The 21,328-nt window shown below is 41.4% G+C and overlaps 1 protein-coding gene across 4 annotated transcripts; it reads left to right on the top strand.

The window, feature by feature from the left end:
* Positions 1 to 724: 724 nt before the first annotated feature.
* LOC114036103 (6-phosphofructo-2-kinase/fructose-2,6-bisphosphatase 3) lies at positions 725 to 20,182 on the top strand. Of its 4 annotated transcripts, none has more exons than XM_027852503.1 (12): positions 725 to 825; positions 1,371 to 1,427; positions 4,311 to 4,435; positions 7,525 to 7,732; positions 8,045 to 8,191; positions 9,052 to 9,156; positions 10,608 to 10,737; positions 11,276 to 11,338; positions 11,464 to 11,528; positions 14,051 to 14,200; positions 15,971 to 15,993; positions 19,481 to 20,182. In XM_027852503.1, exons 1-12 carry the CDS (start codon positions 739 to 741, stop codon positions 19,485 to 19,487), a joined length of 1,167 nt encoding a protein of 388 aa, XP_027708304.1. In that variant the 5' UTR covers positions 725 to 738; the 3' UTR covers positions 19,488 to 20,182. The 4 variants fall into 4 exon arrangements, with proteins under 4 accessions (XP_027708304.1, XP_027708302.1, XP_027708303.1 ...); XM_027852501.1 differs by having other exon boundaries at positions 14,051 to 14,212; XM_027852502.1 differs by lacking the exon at positions 15,971 to 15,993.
* The last annotated feature ends 1,146 nt before the right edge of the window (positions 20,183 to 21,328 follow it).

Genomic DNA, 21,328 nt, shown 5'->3' with positions numbered 1-21,328 from the left:
AGTAGGTGCTTAATCAATGTTTATTCCCTTCCCCTAGCCCTCTCTTGATGTTGGCATTTATATTTGACATTTAACAATGAGCAAAAATTGGAATGTGTTGGAAAGAACCCCAAATACTACTAATTAATTGCTTCACCTGCTTCTGATATTTGAAACCTAAAGTTCTTGAGGTTGGACCTCTTAACTTAGTGTTCCAGGGGTGGGGAACCTGCAACCTCCAGGCTGCATGTGGCCCTTTTGGTCCTCAAGTGTGGCTCTTTGACTGACTTTACAGAACAAATCCTTTTATTAAGGGGATTTGTTATTAAGGGGATTTATTCTGTAAAGTTTGTATTCAGTCAAAGGGCTGCACTTGAGGACCAAGAGGGCCACATGTGGTCTAGAGGCTGCAGGTTCCCCACCCTTGGTTTAGTCTTTCGTTTCCCAAGTATATCTGCTTTTAGAACTGTCTTTGTGCAGACGATATAAAGAAGTGCATTTCAAAGATTGAGCATAGAACACCAACTTGGATTCTTCCTCAACTCAGATTCAGGTTGTCTTTTGAGTGAAAATATCTGAGTGATGAATAAAACCCAAAGAAGACATGTGGACATGTCTTTGGGACATGAAGCTTCCTGCTGGGATTTACTATTAGCTTATGATTTTGTGTAGAAAAGTTAGTCGGGAGTAGTTTTAGTGAAATAATGAAAAATTCAAAATTCAGAAGAAGTGATGGAAAAAATCTTTTCTCTCTTTCAAATGTACATACAGGTTTTTGATGCTACCAATACCACAAAAGAGAGAAGAGACATGGTCCTTGATTTTGCAAAAGAAAACGACTTTAAGGTGAGTCCAAACCTCTCACCATAGAAGGGGACTTTTGGTCCAGAGTGTGAGTGGTAATAAAGCCTTGGGGCTCAGTTGATTGTCAGGTCTAAACCCAGCTTAACTTAATCTACCCATATCTCAGCTTCCCCATGGGGCTGTTTATCAGAATGCCTTATTGAATGAAGATGCCTATGGAAATGTTCACCCTGTGAGTGAATTTGGGGGTGTGGGAATAGGAGAGGATGAGCCTCTTAGAATCTGTAACTTCCTTCCAAGCCTAACTCAGGTACCACCTTCTACGTGAGACCTTTCCTGATTCTTCCCCCCTATCTTGTGCCTCCCCTTCGCCAGAATTACCTTGTATGTATTCATGTACTTTTCTGTGTACATGTAGTTTCCTTACAATGCTCCATGAAGGCAGGGACAGTTTTGTTTCTGTTTTTTATCCCTACCATCTAACACATAGTGCCTGGCACATAGTATGTGCTTAATAAATGTTTTTTGATTGCTTGATAGCATCCCTGGTTGTTTTACATTCAGGTTTCTTTTCTCCCTTTTCCCAGGTTTTTTTCATCGAGTCTGTGTGTGATGACCCTTCTGTAGTCGCTTCTAACATTATGGTAAGAGCAGAAAGTCCTGCCCTAGTGTTGAGAGGCACTCAGAGCAGGGCATGTGTGGTAGGCCTGTTTCAGGCCAGAATACTTTATCTAAGAGAAGCTTTCAGAGGAGAGTGTGCATGTAGAGAGTGTCTTAAGGGAGTCAGATTGAGCCCTTGAGAGAGGATGGTTCAAATAAGCAAGTCTCCTGGGGTTCGTAGGCAGGATTCATGCATCAATTAAGCAATCTGTAAGCTAGGTGGTAAAGTGGGTAGAGCTGAGGTCAGGAATACCTGATTTCAAATCCAGCCTGAGATACTTCTTAGCTGTCTGACCCCGGACAAGTCACTTAACCCTGTTTGTGTCAGTTTCTTTCTCTGTCAAATGAACTGTAGAAGGAAATGGCAAACCACTCCAGTATCTTTGCCAGGAAAACCCCAAATGGGTCACAAAGAGTTCCCTGCTGAAGGACACAATTGAAACAACTGAACAACAACACATTAACAGAATAGCCCTAAGAGGGAGTGAGAATGATCTAATGTATTTATTTACAGTTAAAATCCCAGGTAACAGAAACATACACACATGTATATTCATGTTTTGTAGGACTCAGAAAAATCAAAGTCGGGTTCACATGAGATTGTGAGATTCAGTTAAACTGTCTGCCCTTAGGTAGATTGTGTGCAGTAAAACTATTCTTCCACACTTTCTATTTGAGGAAAAATACTATAGTAGACAAGTGTAAATGAAATGAAATGAGTAATGCACTGGACTATATTTCTATTTTGATGTGATAATATTTGACACACTAACAGCACTAAATAAAGGGGTCACAACAGACCCTTCATCCCAGATGAAAGAGCCCATATTTGCCTTCTCATTTTCTTAGACACTAAACCCGGAGGTATCCCTAAAAGTGATAGCAGTTACTTATAACCCGACATCTAGTAGAACAGGGATTCTTAACCTGGGGTCTGTGAACTTAAACGTTTTTTAAAAATTATTTTCATAACTGATATTTCTATACAGTTGGTTTCTTTGGTAGTTGTATTTAAAAAAAAGATTTTGTGAACCTAAAGACATTATTCTGAGCAAAAGGGTCCACTCTTCATAAGGTCCGTTCAAAGACGGCCATGACGCAAAGATTGGGAACTTCTATTGGTGGATTGTTAAAGAAGAAAGGGAAGAGTGGAAACCATAGGGAAATAGTTTATGGCACAGTAATTTAAATCACGAGCTTCACTGAATTTCTTTGTTCTTATCCCCTGAAGTTCCACCTGGGAATAGAGCAGGTTTCAGTAGCTTTTAAGTAATGAGTCATCTTTTCTGTAATTATCTATAAACTCAGGATTTGTTTCTCAGTTCAGTAGACCATTCAGGCAGCTCTCAGCATATGTTTGGGTGTAATAACAACGTGGCACTCATACCACTCTGTTTCTCTACCTTTACAAAAGATAGGGACCAGACATGCAATTCATTGATTTAGTGAACTCCTGGGTGAGTAGCTGTTCTCTACCATTGCAGGCCAGACTTTGTTTTTTGCAACTTATTGTCTTAATAAATTTCCTGCAGAACACTGAGTGACTTGTCCAGGGTCACATAGCCAGAATATTTTGGAGGCAAAACTTGAATCCATGTACAGTGCCTGTTACATTTTAGGTGCTAAATAAATGTCTTTTTAATTGACTTCCTGACTCTAAGACTGTTCCTTATCTACCATGCCAGGCTGCTAAATTTAGTATTGAAACAACCACGTAAATTAGAGATATCCATGGTGCTCTTGGGTCTCTCAGTGGTACAATGGATAGAATGCTAAGCCTGGAAGTCAGGAAGATTCATCTCCCTGAGTTCCTAAGTTCAAATCTGGCCTCAGACACTTATTAGCTGTATGACCCTAGACAAGTCACTTAATTCATTCTTTTTACCTCAGTTTCCTCATCTGTAAAATGAGCTGGAGAAGGAAATGACAAACCACTTTGTCAAGAAAACACCCCATAAAGGGTCACGATAAGTCAGCCATGACTGAAAAACAACAACAAATGGTGCTCTTAATAGAAGTATCACATAGCGAAGGAATGAGATATTTGGAAAATGAACATAGGAGGAAAACTGGACCAAATTTTGAAGAGCATCTTTTGCTTTCCTTTGTGTCCTCTGAAGTTGATTATGAAGAGAAGGCAGGATTTAAATAAACCCTTTGGTCATCTTATCCTTATTTTACTCATTTATTTAAATGTTTTCAGCAAGTTTTTATCAGTAGTCTAGTTAAGAAACAGGCTATTACTGGTTGAGATTCTCACTTTTCTCCTTTATCTTGCCTCTGTGAAAAACAAACAGAAGGAAGTAGGCAGATGAGCGTGGGGGCTCAGTGACCCACAAACTGGGTATTCATTCTCAGAATTATGGAGAATGAACACTAGGCTTTGTTTCCGGGATGGGAGGAGGAATGGGACTCAGAGGTGGGGGTGCCTCCTGAATTACACCTTTTAGTAGCCAGCTTTTTCATGCTGGGCACATAGTAGGCACTCAGTACATACTTATTAAGTTAACTGAAGGGTCAGACTGTCTGGTGACTTAAGTCATTGAGTTCATAATGAAACATTAAATCATCAGAGACATCCGTACGTACGTGGTCATTACTGAATCTCTCTGGATGCCTTTTTCTATCTTCAGTAAGGGCTGTGTGGAAGATGTGCCCTCCGGCCATCTGTCCTTCGTCCTACCCCTCACCCTCTTTATATTCGGTTTCTGACTCTACCCAAATTTTTTTCAACACTGGGTATTAGGATAATCTTTTTTATCCAGAGGCCTTCTGTGCTTTCGCCTATTGAGAGCCCCAAATCCTGATTAATCTGAACCGAAAGCCTTTCTGTATGACTCATCAGCTGCTTTTTTGTGTTGTTGCAGGAAGTTAAACTCTCCAGCCCTGATTATCGAGATTGCAGCTCAGCAGAAGCCATGGAGGACTTCATGAAGAGAATTGATTGCTATCAAGTCAACTATCAGCCTCTTGACCCAGATAACCATGATAGGTAACTCAAGGAAATTCTCATTCTCCCTCCAATGGCCCCGTTTTGATATTTACTTCTGTGTGCCAAGGGAAGACATTCTTAAGATGATCTTAAGGCATGTTATTGTTAATTCTAAAACCTTAGAATACATCTTATAGTTCTTCTTGAAAGGTTTGTTAAAGTTACCCCCTTTATCCTCACTGTGTTCTTGCAAGGCAGATATAGGCAAATGAGCTTCCCAAGTTAAGGCAGAATCATCACAAGTCCCAAGTGATAAAGCCAAGGATATTATTTCCCAGTCCCTTGTTCTTGACACAAGATTTAATTTTGTTTTCCCAAAAATCTATTGGGATTCTGATAACTGACTGTTGTGAAACATCTGGCTTAAAGGACTTGTGAGCAATGGCTTGCCATGACTTTTAGCATCAAATTCAGTCTCTTCTATTTGGAATTTAAAGCCCTCTACAACCTGGCTCCACTCTGCTTTTCCAAGCTTAGTATACATTACTCTGTTTTTGTATCCCCAGCATCTAACACAGTGCTTGGCCTATTTTTGTTGTTTAGTAGTGTCCCACTTTTTGTGACCCCATTTAGGGGTTTTTTTGGGCAAAGGTACAGGAGTGTTTGCCATTTCCTTCTCCAGCTCATTTGACAGATGAGAAAACTCAGGCAAACATGGTTAAGTGACTTGCCTAGGGTCACACAGCTAAGAATTGTCTGAGGCCAGATTTGAGCTCAGGTCTTCCTGACTCTAGGCCTGGCACTCTTACCTGCTGCGCCACCTAACTGCCTGACCTATAGTAAGCACTTAATGCTTATTGATTGATCCTTGCATTCTTAGTTGTAGACATACTGGTTTTATGTCACACACACAGGACATTATCTCCTGCCTTCATGCCTTTTCCTTGGCTGTGCCCCATGCCTGGAAGGCATTCCTTCTTCATGTCTACCTCTTAGAATCCAGTTTCCCCCAAAGCTCAGCTCAGGAGCTATCTTCTATATGAGGTCTCCCCTGATTTCCCCCCAACTGCTAGCATTCTCTTACTCCCACCCCAGTTACTTTTATATGTTTCCTGATTATTTGATTTACTCTTTGAAGTGAGTAGGAATAAATATATTGGGGACATGGACTTCAAGACTTCCATAACTCATCTCTTCATTGCTTGGTACATTGATTTTTGTCATCTTTCCCTTTTCTTCTCTTCCCTTTTCTCTTCCCAAGTCCCATAACCCCAGTATCTAGTGGGGAGAAGCCAGTCTGTATTCTGCCTGCATTAAGCACTTTCTTTGTTTGGACTTGGGGACTCTGGGATTGATGTCTGCGATAAGCCATGCTCAGACCTCTTGGGCTTTGGGGATTATCCCGGCCACTGTTTTAGCTAAATGAGGGTGTTGAGAGAGAAATAGCCATTATGTGGCACATTTGGGATCTGAAAAGGGGGGAGGGAGACTTTCTTACATGAGCAAGGATATGGGACACATACTGTGATGGATTTGTGTTCATATCTTCACTAGTGCATAACAAAACCTCTCCATGCCTTTTTATCCTCTTGCCTAAATGTTTCCATAAATCCCCTGCAGAAGATCTACCCAATGTATGGGCAGACTTCCTGTAATGTTTCATGGGCACAGTCTCCGGCTATGCATTGATTTATATCTAGTCCTTGCTCTCACTCCATCATTGTCTCACCTCAACTTTTTAGTCCTATGTGTCCTTGTGATATAAAAGTTATCATTGGTCATGTGTATTTTCATCGCCTTTTAGTGACTGGCCATTGTAATTCTTCTGAAAGAAGTTGTAGCAATATAGTGTCACTGTGAGAATATTCATGTCATTTTATTCCTTATCTGAAGGAACAGGGTACATAATACTGTAATGCCCGTGTTAAAAAACAGAATAAAAGAATTTCTTTGCTCTCAAGGAATTTGTAGCCTAATTCTTGAATTCCTTCAAGGAAGAATACTTGTGAAAATGTTAAGCAGCTTTAAACTGACCTATTTTTAGAATTTCCCTTTTTTGTCATGAATTTGACAAACACCAACATATTATGAATATTTCCTTATACCAAGAGGAGCAAGAAGACTGAATATGGCACCATGATTCTCTACCAACTGCCATTCACGGGGCAGGCAAGCCAGTCAAAGTGAAGCGAGATACGTTGGGGGAAAACAGGGAAGCAGTATATCCAGGCCAGTCAAACTTCCACCATCTCTTCTTATCCCCTGATAAAGACAGCCCCGGACTCTCAACCCAACAGTCTTGGGAATGGCAGTGTCCTCCAAACCTGCTGCCAGCCATTCCCCACAGCCATGACTGAGGGAAGAAATCATTGTGGAGAAGGGGCCCACATTCCTCAGTCCCCACTGGCAGTAGCTGCTGCAGCTGCCACCAAGGTGGATAAGCATAAGAACCCTGGGAATGGCAGCACCCCAGACTGCTACTGGTCCTCTTCTTAGGCCAGCCCTCCCTGCCATCATCCTGGGAAGCTGTCCCTGTGGAGATATACAGAGACTGATAACTGCTTGTATAGATTCAGTAGTCGCAGTTACTGAAGACCCAGAAAAGAAAGTTATTGTCACTGGAGGTCCTCAGCGCAGTTGTGGCTCAGCATCAGAAACTGATGATGATTTCATCAGTGGAAATGACATCATAGAAGTATTTGCCATTGTACTCTCAGCACCATGGGAACTTTCCATCTGACTTGCAAATAAAATATCCTGTATATATCGTCTGCCTTCCAATAGTTCTTTGAGAGCAGAGATTGATGAATTCTTTTTGCAGATACCAAGTGTTTAACAAATACTTTATTCATTCATTCACTGTATAAAGCTTTGTTTTCTTACATGTTAAATTTAATATGATTATATTATATATAAAATTAATAGTATTATTGTTATAATTAAATTTAATAATATTTAATATTAAAAATGGCGTTTAAATTTAATATGGTAATTCTAACACTGCATATTTGTGTTTTCCCCTTCTTAACAAATAAGTATAGTTCCAGGGAACAAATTCACACATTGAAAGGGCTTTTTACAGGAAATTGAGATATTGATGCATAATCCTGTTTTGGTTCATTCTCCCTGTGGTTTGGGTTTCTTTACAGGGATTTGTCACTGATCAAGGTACTTGATGTTGGCCGACGATTCCTGGTAAACAGAGTCCAAGATTACATCCAGAGCAGGATAGTCTATTACCTGATGAACATCCATGTTCAGCCTCGGACCATCTACTTATGTCGCCATGGGGAAAGCGAGTACAATGTCCTAGGGAGGATTGGTGGAGATTCTGGCTTGTCCATCCGGGGGAAGAAGGTAGGAGCCAAGAGTGGAGTGGGTGTGCTTCCTCTTCAGTTAAGGGAGCTAATCTCGTAGTCTGATAAGGGAATGTGGGATGGTGTATGAGAGGCAGGGAAGGAATGGATTTCTGGGGCTAAGAGGCCTAAGGTGGGTGTGCTGGGGTTGTGCCCTGGCTCTGGGGCTCTGGTTCTTTGGTTAGCCATAACAATGAGGGGGCAGTGGTGGGTGGCAGACTGAAGGGTGAATTCTCTGCTTCCCAAGAGGTTGGAAAGTAGTGTCATGCTCCAACGTCCAAACTCTCTCCATGTTGCTCCTTGACAATTTCAGTTCTCCATTGCCCTGTGCAAGTTCCTTGAGGAGCAGAATTTGAAGGACCTTAAGATATGGACCAGTCAGCTTAAAAGGACGATCCAGACAGCAGAAGCCCTCAAGTTACCTTATGAACAGTGGAAGGCCCTCAATGAAATCGATGCTGTAAGTATATCTATCTGGCCATTGCAGTTCGAAGATCTGGGCTTGAAGGGTGGGGTGGAGAAGAATGTCTTTTTTTTTTTTTCCCCATTATATTTGAATTTACTTTAAACTTAAGTACAAAATGAGAAAAGAAAAAACAAACATTGCCATGTACACAGCACAACATGAGAGGAGTATAAAGCAATAAATTTCCATTTCAGGAAGACCGATGTAATAAAATACTATACATTATTTTCAAAGCTTGTTCCTCTTTTCTTTGCTTCCTTGTATGTTTTCTTTTGTCCTCTGCTATGCCCTTTTTACTTTGTTTTTTTCCTCTTACCCCCACCCCCCATGAAGGCTACAATTAAGCACGGATATATATGTGTGTATGTGTGTGTATATATGTATATACATATACACACACATATACATACATATAGGTTAATATCTACATATGTACACATACACACATATATGTATATAAACATATATACTCATCCATATGTGTAAGACCACGTTATGCTCATTTCTACTTACCATCTGTTTCACTACAAGTGGATAGTATCTTCTTTACAAATTCAAGTCTTTCCATATTTTTCTAAATCTATCCGCTCATCATTTCCTACACCACAACAATATTCTGACCCAATCACATTCTTTCTGGGAGATGGTAAGAATTTTCCCCTCAATTTTTCTGCATTCAAAGGGCATTTTCTGAATTTAGCTAGGTTAGGAAGAGGGCAAGTGAGGAGGGCATGTCTCTGTACAAGTAATCTTGAGATGTTCTAACGAGTTTTTGGCCTACAGGCTTGGCCCTGATGGTCTAATAGCGGCACCTTTTTGTGTCTGTGTCACGACATCTGATTGTTTCTCTTCAGGGAGTCTGTGAAGAGATGACCTATGAAGAGATCAAGGAGACTTATCCTGAGGAGTATGCTCTTCGTGATCAGGACAAATATTATTACCGCTACCCTACTGGAGAGGTATATTTGCTGGGGTGTGGCTTTCTCCTTGAAAACAGTTGGGTCATCTTTTTTTGGCAAACCTTCTTTCTTTATCTGCATTCATTCCCTCATTCACCAAAGATATATTGAGTGCTGTGATATCCAATGGCACTGTGTAGCTGGAGGTGCTCACTGGGCCTTGGATCAGGCTCAGATCAGAGTTTGTTTTGGGTATTTCAGCTTGTGCTTTGCGTATAATAAGACAGTCAATGGATAGGCTTATAGGAACTTAGACCAAAGGCAGGTGTATGGAGCTTAAAGGGGAGAGATATGTTTGTCCTTAAACTTTGTGTCCTCTGAATGGGCAGAAGGAAAGCTTCAGTGGATGATGATTCTCCCATTTTGAGCAAAATTGATATACAAAAATCTGACTGATAGAAAAAGATCAAGTGTAATTAATAATATAAAACGTAACTTTTATAATTTGCTTCAAGATTGTGCTATTTTTTAAAAAAATCTTTTCCACTTTGATTTTATTTTTATATTTTATATTGCCTTCATTTCCAAACCTGTCAGTTCTCCCAGCAACTGTCTAAAACAATACATTACAGATCTGCATCTGGGAAGGGAGCATCCACATGGGGTGTCCCTTTACTTCACAAATTAAATTACAAGTCCCATCCACTTCCCTCCTCCAAAGGTGGAGAGGAAGAGTCGGTCTAGGTTCCTTGGAGGCAAGTTTTTCAGATGATCAGTCCATGTTGGGGGAAGTCTCTGGGCATTTTTCCCTCAACAGTGACAGTATCTGGGAGGAAATGACTCACCTAGTATAAACCTTTCTCAGAAAGCCAGAATCCAGCCTAAGGCCATGATGCTGGTAAATGTCACCTACATTCTCCATGGAAAGAACTTCCAATTCATTTTTAAATTTCTTTCCTTGCTGACCAAAAATGAGATCTTTGTCCTAACTGATCAATTACTTGTCCTATTTAACATAAATAAGAACAGAGACTGTTCCCACCTGCCTCATCTGATGCTACAGATGCCAGATTGGGCAGCAACCTGGTGTCTTTTTTTTCTTCTGGAAGTGACAGGTGGGATCCTCCAGTACAGAGCAAAGAGGCTAAACAAAAGTGATGATTAGTATACTCCTTCTATAGAAAACAGCCACACCAAATCTTTAATGATACCCAAGCAACTTGCCTAGAAAGCCATTTTTTACTTTAATCTAGAAAGGGATTAGCTTCTCTCACTTTCCCCTTACCCATTTGTGAGAGGCCCAGGGGTTTAACCTAGGCTATGAAAATTGGATCCTCAAGAGATCCTACCTGAATAAGAATCCCTTTTACATCACCCTGGCAAATGTTCGTTCATTCATGATTTCTCCTCGTAGTGCGTGATTTATTCTCCCTATATTTATAGATGCAGTTGTCTCGATATCTTTGCCTTGGATGAAGCTTCTGGAAATATATATCTCTTTTGTCTTTTAGTCTTATCAAGACCTAGTTCAACGCTTGGAGCCAGTGATCATGGAGTTGGAGAGACAGGAGAATGTATTGGTGATCTGCCACCAAGCTGTCATGCGTTGCCTTTTGGCTTATTTTCTAGATAAGAGTGCAGGTATTGCCTATTTTTTTTTCCTTTTGTGTGGGGATGGGGGAGGTATTGTTTTTGACTCTGGAATTTAGTAGCTTCAAGACAGTGGTGTTTGTCTTCTGTAATTCAGAATCCCAGTGTCCCAACTCCCAGGCCTGTGACTCTGTTGTTCCCTCATGATGCCTGTCTCCACTTAGTTCCTCTGCTGTAGAAAGCTCTATGTTGCTTATAAACCTTTTATGTAGTACATATTTTTTTTCATACCTTTCAGTTTAGCAAAGTTGCTTTCTGTCAAAACTCCTTGGCCATATGGTAATCAAATTGACTTTTAAGGAAAGAGGCTTGGGAACAAGTCCAGTACTTTAACAATATCATTAAGCCATCTGGAGAGGTGTTATTGGAGCTTTGGCTTCAACATACTTCTTTCATTGTGAGAGTTTTCTATGACTTTTAGACCTTTCTCTACTGTAGGGGAGATTAGATCTCTGAGATATCTTGTTTTAAGGCCCACTGTATATGGCACCCTGATGGAGTCATGTTTGTTTTCCTTTCCTTTCGTTAGATGAAATGCCGTATTTGAAATGTCCCCTCCACACTGTGTTGAAATTGACACCTGTGGCGTATGGTAAGTGCCTTTCCAATGGTCAAAAGACCTTGTCCCTTATACCTGAGACTCCTGGTGGGGCAGGGGGGCATTCCTAATTAGCTGGACCTATATTCTTTTAAAGATTCTATTTCCTTATCCCTTAGGTTGCCGTGTGGAATCTATTTATTTGAATGTCGAAGCAGTAAACACACACCGGGAAAGGTCAGAGGTGAGTACCCACCCTGATGCCTCTGACTTCAACCCAGGAGAGTTAGTTTAGGAAGCAAAGAACTTTTCTAGGGGCAGCTGTGGAGGACTTTTATGGCTTTTATGGAGTGGGAAGCGACTAGTCAATATAAATAGACTGCAAATAAAGTCTTCATTGTTGGTTTGTGTATTCAATGCTAATGTATACTCGAGTTGGCTCTTGTGATAACTTTTTGTTTGAAACAGGCCCAGGTGGCTTTTTGCCCTCTCCTTTTTTTCTGTGTATATTGGACCTATCATCTTTTTTTTCCCCCATCTGTGTTATGATCTCACAATCTTTTCACATTTTATTTTTACCTCCCTGACTTTTAACACCTGACTTGAGAATTCAGTGGAAGGTGAAAGTAGATGTTCTTTTAAAAAAAAAAACTTCCCATTATCTTCTTTCTTCTTTTCTTTCAAATAGATCTAGAATTGCAGTACCAGGTTTTAGAACTCTTTGGTTGAATCAACATTGGTAATCACAATTTGGACTTGGGTGTAGAATGATCAGAAATAGAAAAAAGAGGGAATTGGAGAGAAATGGAAAGGATGGAGAGAAGCTTTTCCAAAATCTATAGTCCCCAAGTCTGTGTACTCTGGCCCTGGCTGATTTCTCCTGTCAGAGATACAAACCTAATTGGTTTCAAATCTCAATGAAGGAGAAATCAGATTGGGACTGACCTGAAAGTAAATTTGAACCCACTTTTATGTAACTTTATCTGTCTAGAGACAATGTGGTATGGAGGATAAGAGAAGTGCCCCCCTCACCCCTCAAAATAAGAAGACCTGGGTTTACTTACATCCTTGACAAATACTGGCTGTGGGATCTGGGGCAAATCACTTAACTAACCTCTTAGACTTCTAAAGCACCTCTCTTAATTCAATGAGTTGCAAAGGTGGTTATACTCTGCATTGGTAGAGGTTGTCCCCTTGAAATTACAGGTCCAGTCCTTATCTATCAATGTGTAATATCCTTTTGCCAGGGATATGATTCAAATTCCCCTTTTCCGGCAGGGTATCCTGCTGGCTTCATTCCTTAAAACAGACCTGTCCCTAAGGGAGGAGTCTGATTTTAGGACCTTAGCTTGAGGTGATGTTTGCTCAAAACACTTTCTGGTCTACAGTGGGGGATTTAACCTAGCTGCGTCTGAATAAAATTAAAGAGATGCTTTGAAGATTGGAAAGGCCATCCTACCACATTCTTAAATGAAGAACTTGGCCTGGGACAATAATTGAGCAGAAAGAAAAACACACCTGCAATCGTAGTACCTCAAGAGTCATGTATTCACCCAGTATTTTACCAGGTCCCTGTTGAGGTTTGTTGCCTAGATCGAATTAGGTTCAATCAAGTTCATGGTTTTGGACTAATGACTCAGGCCTGAAACCAACTCTTGACCCTCAGCCAGAACTTAAACCATCCCAAAAAGAGTAAGGTCTCTCTCTCTATTTTTAAAAAATAGGTTTTATAGATGGAAATTCCATCCTTTCTCTCAGAAACTTATTCAACCAATTAGAAGGTTAACATATAACTTGGCAATGTTGGTCCTGGCTGGCTGACTTCTGCCTCCACTGACAAAATGATCATTACCATAGTCAGTCTTCTCATGGACCTGTTTACTTCCTGTCCAAAGCCTGCAGAGGCTGTGAATAGTCTCATTGAAAGACAGAGATGTTCCAGTGAGAGGTTCCTTGATCCTGGATTGCCAGCATACCTAGTCAGTTGCTGGCAGGCTAAAGAAAACATTTTTCCCCCTTGCTACTATATTTCTCTGATTTTTTCCTGGGATAACTCTAGCCTTTTTCTTGTCCAATATGTAACTGGCTTTCTTTTCCCAGTTCTCTCTCCTTCCCTCAGTTTCTGGGAGCCAGAGGGAGGAGGAAGGTGGGTGGACCTGGAACAGCTTATCTCTGTTCTGAATCAAAATCGAGAATTGGTATTGATGTTTCCTTTTACCTGCTGCCTTCCTCCCTACTTTTCTGCAAAAAAAAGTCATGTTTGTGTGTCTCTTTGGGGATAATCTGGGGGAAATGCATGGGAGGGAGGGGAGAAGCCCATTTGTTTCTTTTTACTTGGGAGTTGGTGGCTGAACAGACATTTTCCTCACCTGAGGTCTCTTGGTCACTTGCTGTGTAATCAGCAGCTTGGTGGTGAAGTGCATAGAATATGGGCTGTGAAATCAGGCAGACTTGAATTCAAATCCAGCCTCAGATACTTACCGGCAGTGTGACCCTGGGCAAGTCACTTAACCTCTGTTTGCTCAACTGTAACACGGGGATAATAACAGACTTACCTTCCAGGATTGTTAAAGCACTTAGTGCAGTACCTAGCACACAGTAAGCACTATATAAATTAATGTTTGCATGTTACTGTGATTGATCAAAGTCTAGAAACAGAACAGACTTTTTTTTTTGCTATTGTTTCCTTTTCCACCCCTGCCCCTTTCTCCCTTCAGTTTCCCCCCATAACTGTCGCCTTATCTCTTTTGTCTTTGTCTTGATTAGGAAGCAAAGAAGGGACCTAACCCGCTCATGAGACGCAATAGTGTTACCCCACTAGCCAGCCCTGAGCCCACCAAAAAGCCTCGCATCAACAGCTTTGAGGAGCACACGGCTTCTACTTCTACTTCCCTGCCCAGCTGCCTGCCCCGGGAGGTACCCACGCAAGTTAGTTGACTCTCTTCTCCTGTCGCCTCTAAGCCTATTGCATAGAGAAGATAATAATTCTGTTAAGGTTCAGTTGTCGTCATCTTTCTAATATGCCTTTCTGTAACCCCTTTTTAAGGGAAGAACACAGAAGTCCTTTGTGTATGATCCTTTGGAGTAGGTAATAGCATGGTCATCTTCTCACCTGATGCCTGATAGAACTGCATAGACACCTGCTTTCTAGGCAGGTTCTTTTACTTGGTAGAATCAGGCAGAGCAGGAAGAAAGCAAGGAATTAGTACATTTTGTACTCTTCAGTCATGGAGAGGTTAGGGTTACGTGGTGGCCAGTTCTGTATTGGATCCATGGCCGAAATATGGGACGCCTCCCAGTAGGGCCTCATCTGACCAGATGTCATTAGCCACAAAAGGTATCTTGTGCTCTACTGACTGGCCAAATCCGATGTAGGGCTGGTCTTTCATTCTCTGTCCTAGGTGTGTGTGTCTGTTGGAGGAATGCATTTGGAATCACTGACCAAGGCCACCTTTGTGGGGCAGTAGTGAGTGGTAGAGAGTATTGTGGTAACAGAAATCAGTCATGACTGGCTCAGCAAATTAACCCTGAAAATTGTCACTGGTCTCTCTGATGGTTAGCTATTGGGGGTGAGGGTGATATACTTAATATAGGGTGCTGAAAGGTTTTTTTGTCCCCTTCCCTAGAAGACAGCTTCTTAAAGCCATTAAAAAACCCACTGTAAATCCCTCCCCATAAATGTAGGTAGCACCAGTCTTATCATCTAGAACCACCATCCTCTTCCTTCTGAGCTTTGTCTTTCCTTTTTTTCCTTTTAAGCCTTGGCCCCCTCGTAAGAGCTAAACCAGTCTTCAAAAGATTTAGTGCTAAAGATTTCCTAAATCTGTGACTGAGAACATGGTTTATATTTGAGTGTTTTGCATTTTGAATTGAATTTTCTGCCTTGTTAGCTGCAAAGTATCACTCCCAGCATTAGCCTTCCCAAAGCTCCCCAATTCTACCCCTTGTTATAATCTGTACTTTTTTTACAAAACTTTTTTTTTATTTAAATAAAGCCTGTAATGTCTGATATTTGGCATTCCTGTGAAAATGGTGGAGGATTTATAGGACTTGGAGAGGGAACAAGAGGTAGTATCTGGTGACTGTTCCACCCATGGTGTCATGCTTGGCAGTTGGCCTTTGATCCCTATAATAGGTGACTAAGTGCAGATGATGCAATGTGCACCTTTTTCCATTTTCCCTCCAAATTTGGATTTGGTACTACAGCTTTTTAGGGGGAGGAGGGGGGAGGCTGAGTCTTCCCATCTTGTCCCACTCCAGTACCAGTCAGCAGCAGAGAAACTTTTGACCTGGGCTGCTGGTTCATCCCTCCTTAGGCAGCCTGGTGGCCCTCTGCTCCCAGTGGCTCCCTGTACCTGTCTCAGATTTAGTGCCACACTTGACTGATGAGCTTTCTCCCTTTTGCAGCTCAGAAATCCCAGACTCAAGCAGTTTACCCAAAGCTCCCCCACCCCTGCCCTGGCGTAGAGCCATGCCTGGCCACTGTGGTTTTTTAAAGGACATTGTCTAGTTGTGTAGGCATTTGGAATTGCTAGCAATCATCAGGGTATAAACTTGAATTTATAGGCTTTCCTGGTAGCATTAGGGTTTGCCATGATAAGACTAATTCCTGATTTCAAATGCTGTTTTTGTGTCTTTCCCTTCTTCTCCTACTGACCTTTCTCTCCACTTGTCTTCTCTCTGCAGCCTTTACTAGGGAAAGCCTGTTTGTAAGTATTTTTCTCTGAGCTATTTATAACTCCTTCTTCCCTCCTCCCATTCCCCCTATTCTCCCATCTTTTGGGTACTACACAATTTGGAGTCTGTGGCTTATGAAGCCTATAGGCCTGTGGGGAGGGGGATTTTTGGAGAGAAGAAAAGAAAGGCTTTTGAAAAAGTTGGAGCATCTTATGATTCAAGTCACTCTTTTCTTTTATCAGAAAGCTGCCTTTATTACTGACATTGCTTTACTCTTGCTGCTTCTGCTCTTCCCTTTCCTACTTGGTCTCTTGGGTTTCTGTTTGCAATTGGTGATAATATTAAACACCACCTGGGTCTCAGGTGTTGGGGGAAACGATTCCCCACCTAGGCATTCGTCTCCCTGTTAGGCCATATAGCCTCCTATCAGAGCCTGGCAAGCTTTAGTAGTTACGGAATCGACTTTAGGTTTCCAATTGGTGCTGTTTCACTAAGCATATTGTGTGATTCTTTTGAAGGGCCTATTTCTGTGTGCAAAATAGTAAATTAACCACTTCCATGGGCATTTAACCTTTTGTGTTCAACTCTTTCTTGGCTATCTGGTTCTCGTAGCGGGCCCTGGGAAGTTCAGTATTTCAGTAGCAACCTATTGGCAGCCTGACTCTTCCCTGCCCATTTCCTTATTCAATGAGTCAGGTCACCTTGTTCAATATGCAAAAATAGAGATTAAGATTTCTGCCTGATAAACTTAGAACAGTAGATCATTTCTTTAAAAAAAAAAATGGGAGTGTTCAGCCCTGCCTTCTTAAAAGGAAGAGGGTCACTATAAGTTTTATGTGATCTAGGCTCAGTTTATTTGTGCTTTGGCCACAATATTTCCATTTTACCTCCCTTTAAACAATAACAACATCCATAATGGTAGGGACTATTTTAGCTAAGTTTTGTGTTTGGGCCTAGTTACAAGTAGGACTTCTGCATTGTATATCTTTTTCTAACCATTTACTTAATAGAGCAAAAGTAGGGTGTCTCACCTCTGATACTTGTTTATCATCTCTGCTGATATTATTTTAAAATTTCAAATAAACATTACAAAAGGAAATAGACTAAAAGATCATATTCTTTCTGTTCTGTTTTTCCTTCTCCTGCCCCTACTCTGTGTTTAAAAGACAGATTGTCTGTCACATGTTCTCCAAGTATTCTCCTTTTGACATTTGAATAGGGAAATATAGCTCAGTGCATCCCCCTTCTCTCTTTCCCTGGCATCCTTGAGTGACAGTATCTTGGCTTGTGTTAGGACGAGCTGTTCCAAGGGAATGTGATGCAGTTGTTTGGGGTAGTATTGTATGGAGAACTTCTCCACCATTTCCCCTTTGTCCCTTTCTTCTTCTCTGTGCGTTCTGTGGGATTAAATTATGAGAGAGGGGTGTGTGTGTGTGTGTGTGTGTGTGTCTGTCTGTCTGTCTGTCTGTCTGTCTGTCTGTCTGTCTGTCCATCCTATGCTTGGTGTGGCTCCCTGGAGTATTATTTTATGTGTAATGCTTGCTGCAAGTCCTGGTTTGTGAGAGGACTACAATAGCTTTGCATCTTAAGATGCAAAACTCTAGGCTCATACAAGAGGCATCTGGACCATTCCCCTTGCCCCTCTCTCCTCAGAGTGATGCTTTGGTAGTAACCAAATCTGTATGACCTTGGGAAAAATCACTTTCATCTTTCTGGACCTTAATTTCTTTGTTTCTCATGACTTTTCAGCTCAAAATGTTATGGTCCTATTTTGGTACATATTTATAGATTAAACCTTGTCTACCTAAATGCCAAATCCCAAAAAAGCTAACACCTCACCCCCAACTCCAGAACACAAGTGTTAAAGTTCTTGGCAGACTTAGGTTACAGAGTGGACTTGGGAGTTTTATCTAAATCCTAATATTTGGGAAGGCTGTTTTGCTTCCTTGGATTGAGATTCAAAGGATCTTGTATTCTTAGGCCTAGCATAGAAGCCTCAAACTCTTAAGTTGGCCCCAGAACTGACCTAACCTTACCTTCCTGGGATTTCCTTGCTTAGGTCACCTAAGGCTTGTCGAGACGAGTGGGCCTACCAGGTCCAGGTTTGTGTCATAGGGTTGGGGATAGACTCAGTTAAATCTCAGGACAGTAGAGTACAAAGTCGCTTTGTGACTTCTGGGTAGGACTGTTAGATTGGATGGAAATCCATAGATGAAACTAAGATCTTAGGGTTCTGGGTTTTTTTAGACCACTAAGGTAGGCTCAAAGTGAGAACTGTCATAAGTACGTAGTTTCCTTATCACCTTCTTCCCCCACTCCCACACACACCTTTAAAAAACAAAACAACCTTAATGGGAAAGGAAGAGACCAAGCATCTTAGGGAGTAGCCTTATGATTTGTTTCTTTTTGTTTTTGAGACCCTTGATGGGTCTCAAAAAAGGTTGAAGTTACTCATGCTAAACAATGGGAAAGAATCTATAGTAAGCATCTAAATTAGGGGTTCTTAACCTGGGGTCTGTGAACTTGTTTTTAAAAAACAGTTTGATAATGCATTTGAGTATAGTTGATTTCATTTGTAATCCTATATATTTTATTTTATATATTTAAAAACATTCTGAGAAAGGGTCCATAGGTTTCAGCTATCTGTTAGAAAGGGCTAAAGACCTCTGAGCTGAATTCTGTGGCTGGTGTGTTTTGTTTTTCTTTTCGATGTTTGTGTGTGGCAGTGGTGCTTCTTGTCAAGACCACCCTAGTCAAAGTTGGTATGTGAGCCCTAGCAATTTGGGGCCCTAGCTGAAATGCCTCTGGCCAAGTCCATTTGTATCTGTCTCCCTTCTCCCTGGCATTGTTGCTGACTTTCTGCATTTTTCTTCCATCTCCCCCAACCCAGGACAGACAGTCTTCCATCCTGGGCATTTACCCCCAAATTCATGTAATTTAGCTTTGTATTCTAAGCTTATTATAGATTCTTATGGCTATTTTAAAATTCTAGTGCTCCTGTCAGCCAAATTGTCAGCAGAGCTTTGGGAAGGGGAAGCTTAACCATGTGCAAAGTACCCACTGAACCACTAAATGACACAGGGGGAGAAATTTTCCTTTGGAGCAATCAGTCTGTGGACAGACACACTCCCTCTAGAGAATCATTTTTAAATGTTTGGTTTTATCCCTTAAGCTTCTTGACTTTTCCTACCTTCTTTTCTTCTTCTCTTATGGCCAGAAGAAAGGCCTTGTGTGTGTTTCTTTTTTTGTTGTTGTTTGTTTTTAAAGCATATGTGCCCATGGGTAACTCTACTACTTTTCACTTTGTGGTTTTGATAATAAATTTACATTGGCTCCCTGGGATGCTCTGGCCTCTTTGGGACCACTTTGCCAATTGATGCTCTGCAGGACTATGTTCTTAGCTTTTATTCCCCCCCTGTGTGTGGGAGAGGTCTTAACCTGCATGATAATGAGTGTTTTGCTTTAGGGGCTTGAGTGGAAATAAACTAATTCTTTCTTTTCTCTTCCCCTTCAAAACAGAACCTGAACCTGAATAACTCACAGAACCAATTTTGACTCTTCCTGGAACTCTGTAACAAAAGAAACCAGTTGCATTCCATTGCCATTTCTGAAGCTTGGCTTGTGCTCCTCCATTTAACCTGAGGCCCAGATAATCCCAGCTGCTTCTTCCATAAACTGACCAAACTGTTGGGGTGAGGGCGGGGTTTATCAAATGAAAATTCAGTACTTTTGACTCTGATCATCCAACCACCTTGTGGTGACTTAAAGGCAGTGTATAGCCCTCCTAGTGTAAAGAATCCATCGTTTTCCATTTTACTTCTTATTTTTTCTCATTATCCCATTCTTCATTTTCAGTGGATGTCTATTTGTGGCAACCTCTCTGGAAAGGCTTTAGAAGAATGGGGAGGGGAAAATTAGCTGAGAAGGGAATGTCTTTGCTTCTTTTCTCCCTTTCTACCTTACCAGGAAATGTTTCAGAATGACAGGTTGGAATTTCTTAAGGTTACAGGAAAATTCAAGATGGCTGGCCTCCTAAAGAAACCATCTGCTTTTTTTGTCTTGGCTTCTGAAGACAGTACTTCATTAGGAGTGGAACCAGCAAGTAATGGTTTGGAGGTGGTGTACCCAAGCAAAATATGACTTTGGAGAAGTAGACGTCTCCTCTTTAGGAATTCCTGAGTCAGAAATCTGCTTTTTGACTAAAGCAAAGACATTACTCTCCTTTTATGTTTTCATTCAGAGTCTTTGTTCTTTCTTTAAGCCGGATGTGAGAATGGGTACCTATCACCCCTCACAGAGGGGTGTTTTTCTGAGTTTGGAAAGATACCATTCTCTTTGAACTGCTTATATTTGCACCTTTGTGGAAGAAGTAGGAAGAGAAATCTGTACCTTTGTTCTGTGGAACTTGGATGTTGGGTCATGCATCATAGAAGCTGGGTGAGATTGTGAAGGAAACATGATGAACAGGGAATACAGACTGGGTTAGGAAACAACTGCAGGGCAAGGCTTGTTTCCCCGAAGAGTTGCATGTCACTGATTTGAGACTGGCTTGATATGAAACCAGCTGGCCGCTAAGCAGCATAGTCAGTAAATTGACCCTGGAAGGTTGGGGGAGGAGGAGGAGATCCTGTCTCTAGGATTGTCTTCTCACTGTGGTCTCTTTCAGGCTGGACAGAATAGCCAGTACAAGGAAGAAGACTGCCTGATTTCAGTTCAGTATTTATTGAGCATCTGCTGTGTCTTTAGCCTTGGGCCAGGTACTCAGAACAGAGGAGATGGGGATGGCTATATAAGTTTGACATCATCCCTGTCATGCTAGAGCCTATACTATTTGCAGTGCAGAGGGTGGGGAAGACTTCCATAACACACAGATGCCCTTCAAATGGCATTTCCTCTTTGCCCAATGTTCCACAAATGGGAACAGAAAAAGAGGAGCCTGTATGGGGAATGCATTTATTTTGCTTCAGGAAGGAGTTAAAATTGGTGGGGAGAGGAAGAGACAGACCACAGTGCCTCATACCATAATCAATAAACATTTCTTAAGCGCCTACTCTGTGCCATGCACTATGCTAAGCGCTGGGGATATAAAAAGAGGCAAAAGACAGTCATGGTCCTCCAGAAAGTTTAGTTTCTGTGTGCTCAGAATTGTTCCTCTGTCACCAAAAACAAAACAAAAAAAAAAAAACATCAGTGGGGGCTCATTGTAGAGCTCATATCTGAGTCTTAAGACATGTTTATTGGCAGCCCATTGACAAGTAGACATGTGCATAGATTGTCATAAGCCTAGAATTCCGCCCCCCCCTTTTTTTTAACCACCTTGAGTCATGTCAACCACCCACCTCTCCTTGTGGATGTGCAAGCAGGTAC

The sequence above is a fragment of the Vombatus ursinus genome, unplaced genomic scaffold (assembly GCF_900497805.2).
Source record: "Vombatus ursinus unplaced genomic scaffold, bare-nosed wombat genome assembly UNPS02009725.1, whole genome shotgun sequence".
Classification (NCBI taxonomy): Eukaryota; Metazoa; Chordata; class Mammalia; order Diprotodontia; family Vombatidae; genus Vombatus; species Vombatus ursinus.
Note: the sequence above shows the minus strand (reverse complement) of the source record. Positions and strands in the feature narration are given on the sequence as shown.

Bases quoted from the DNA above. Each gene is read 5' to 3' on its own strand.
- LOC114036103 (XM_027852500.1), top strand. From the start codon at position 739: ATGTACATACAGGTTTTTGATGCTACCAATACCACAAAAGAGAGAAGA. The intron at 4,436-7,524 runs GTAACTCAAGGA...GTTTCTTTACAG, and splicing joins GACCCAGATAACCATGATAG to GGATTTGTCACTGATCAAGG. The intron at 7,733-8,044 runs GTAGGAGCCAAG...TGACAATTTCAG, and splicing joins TGTCCATCCGGGGGAAGAAG to TTCTCCATTGCCCTGTGCAA.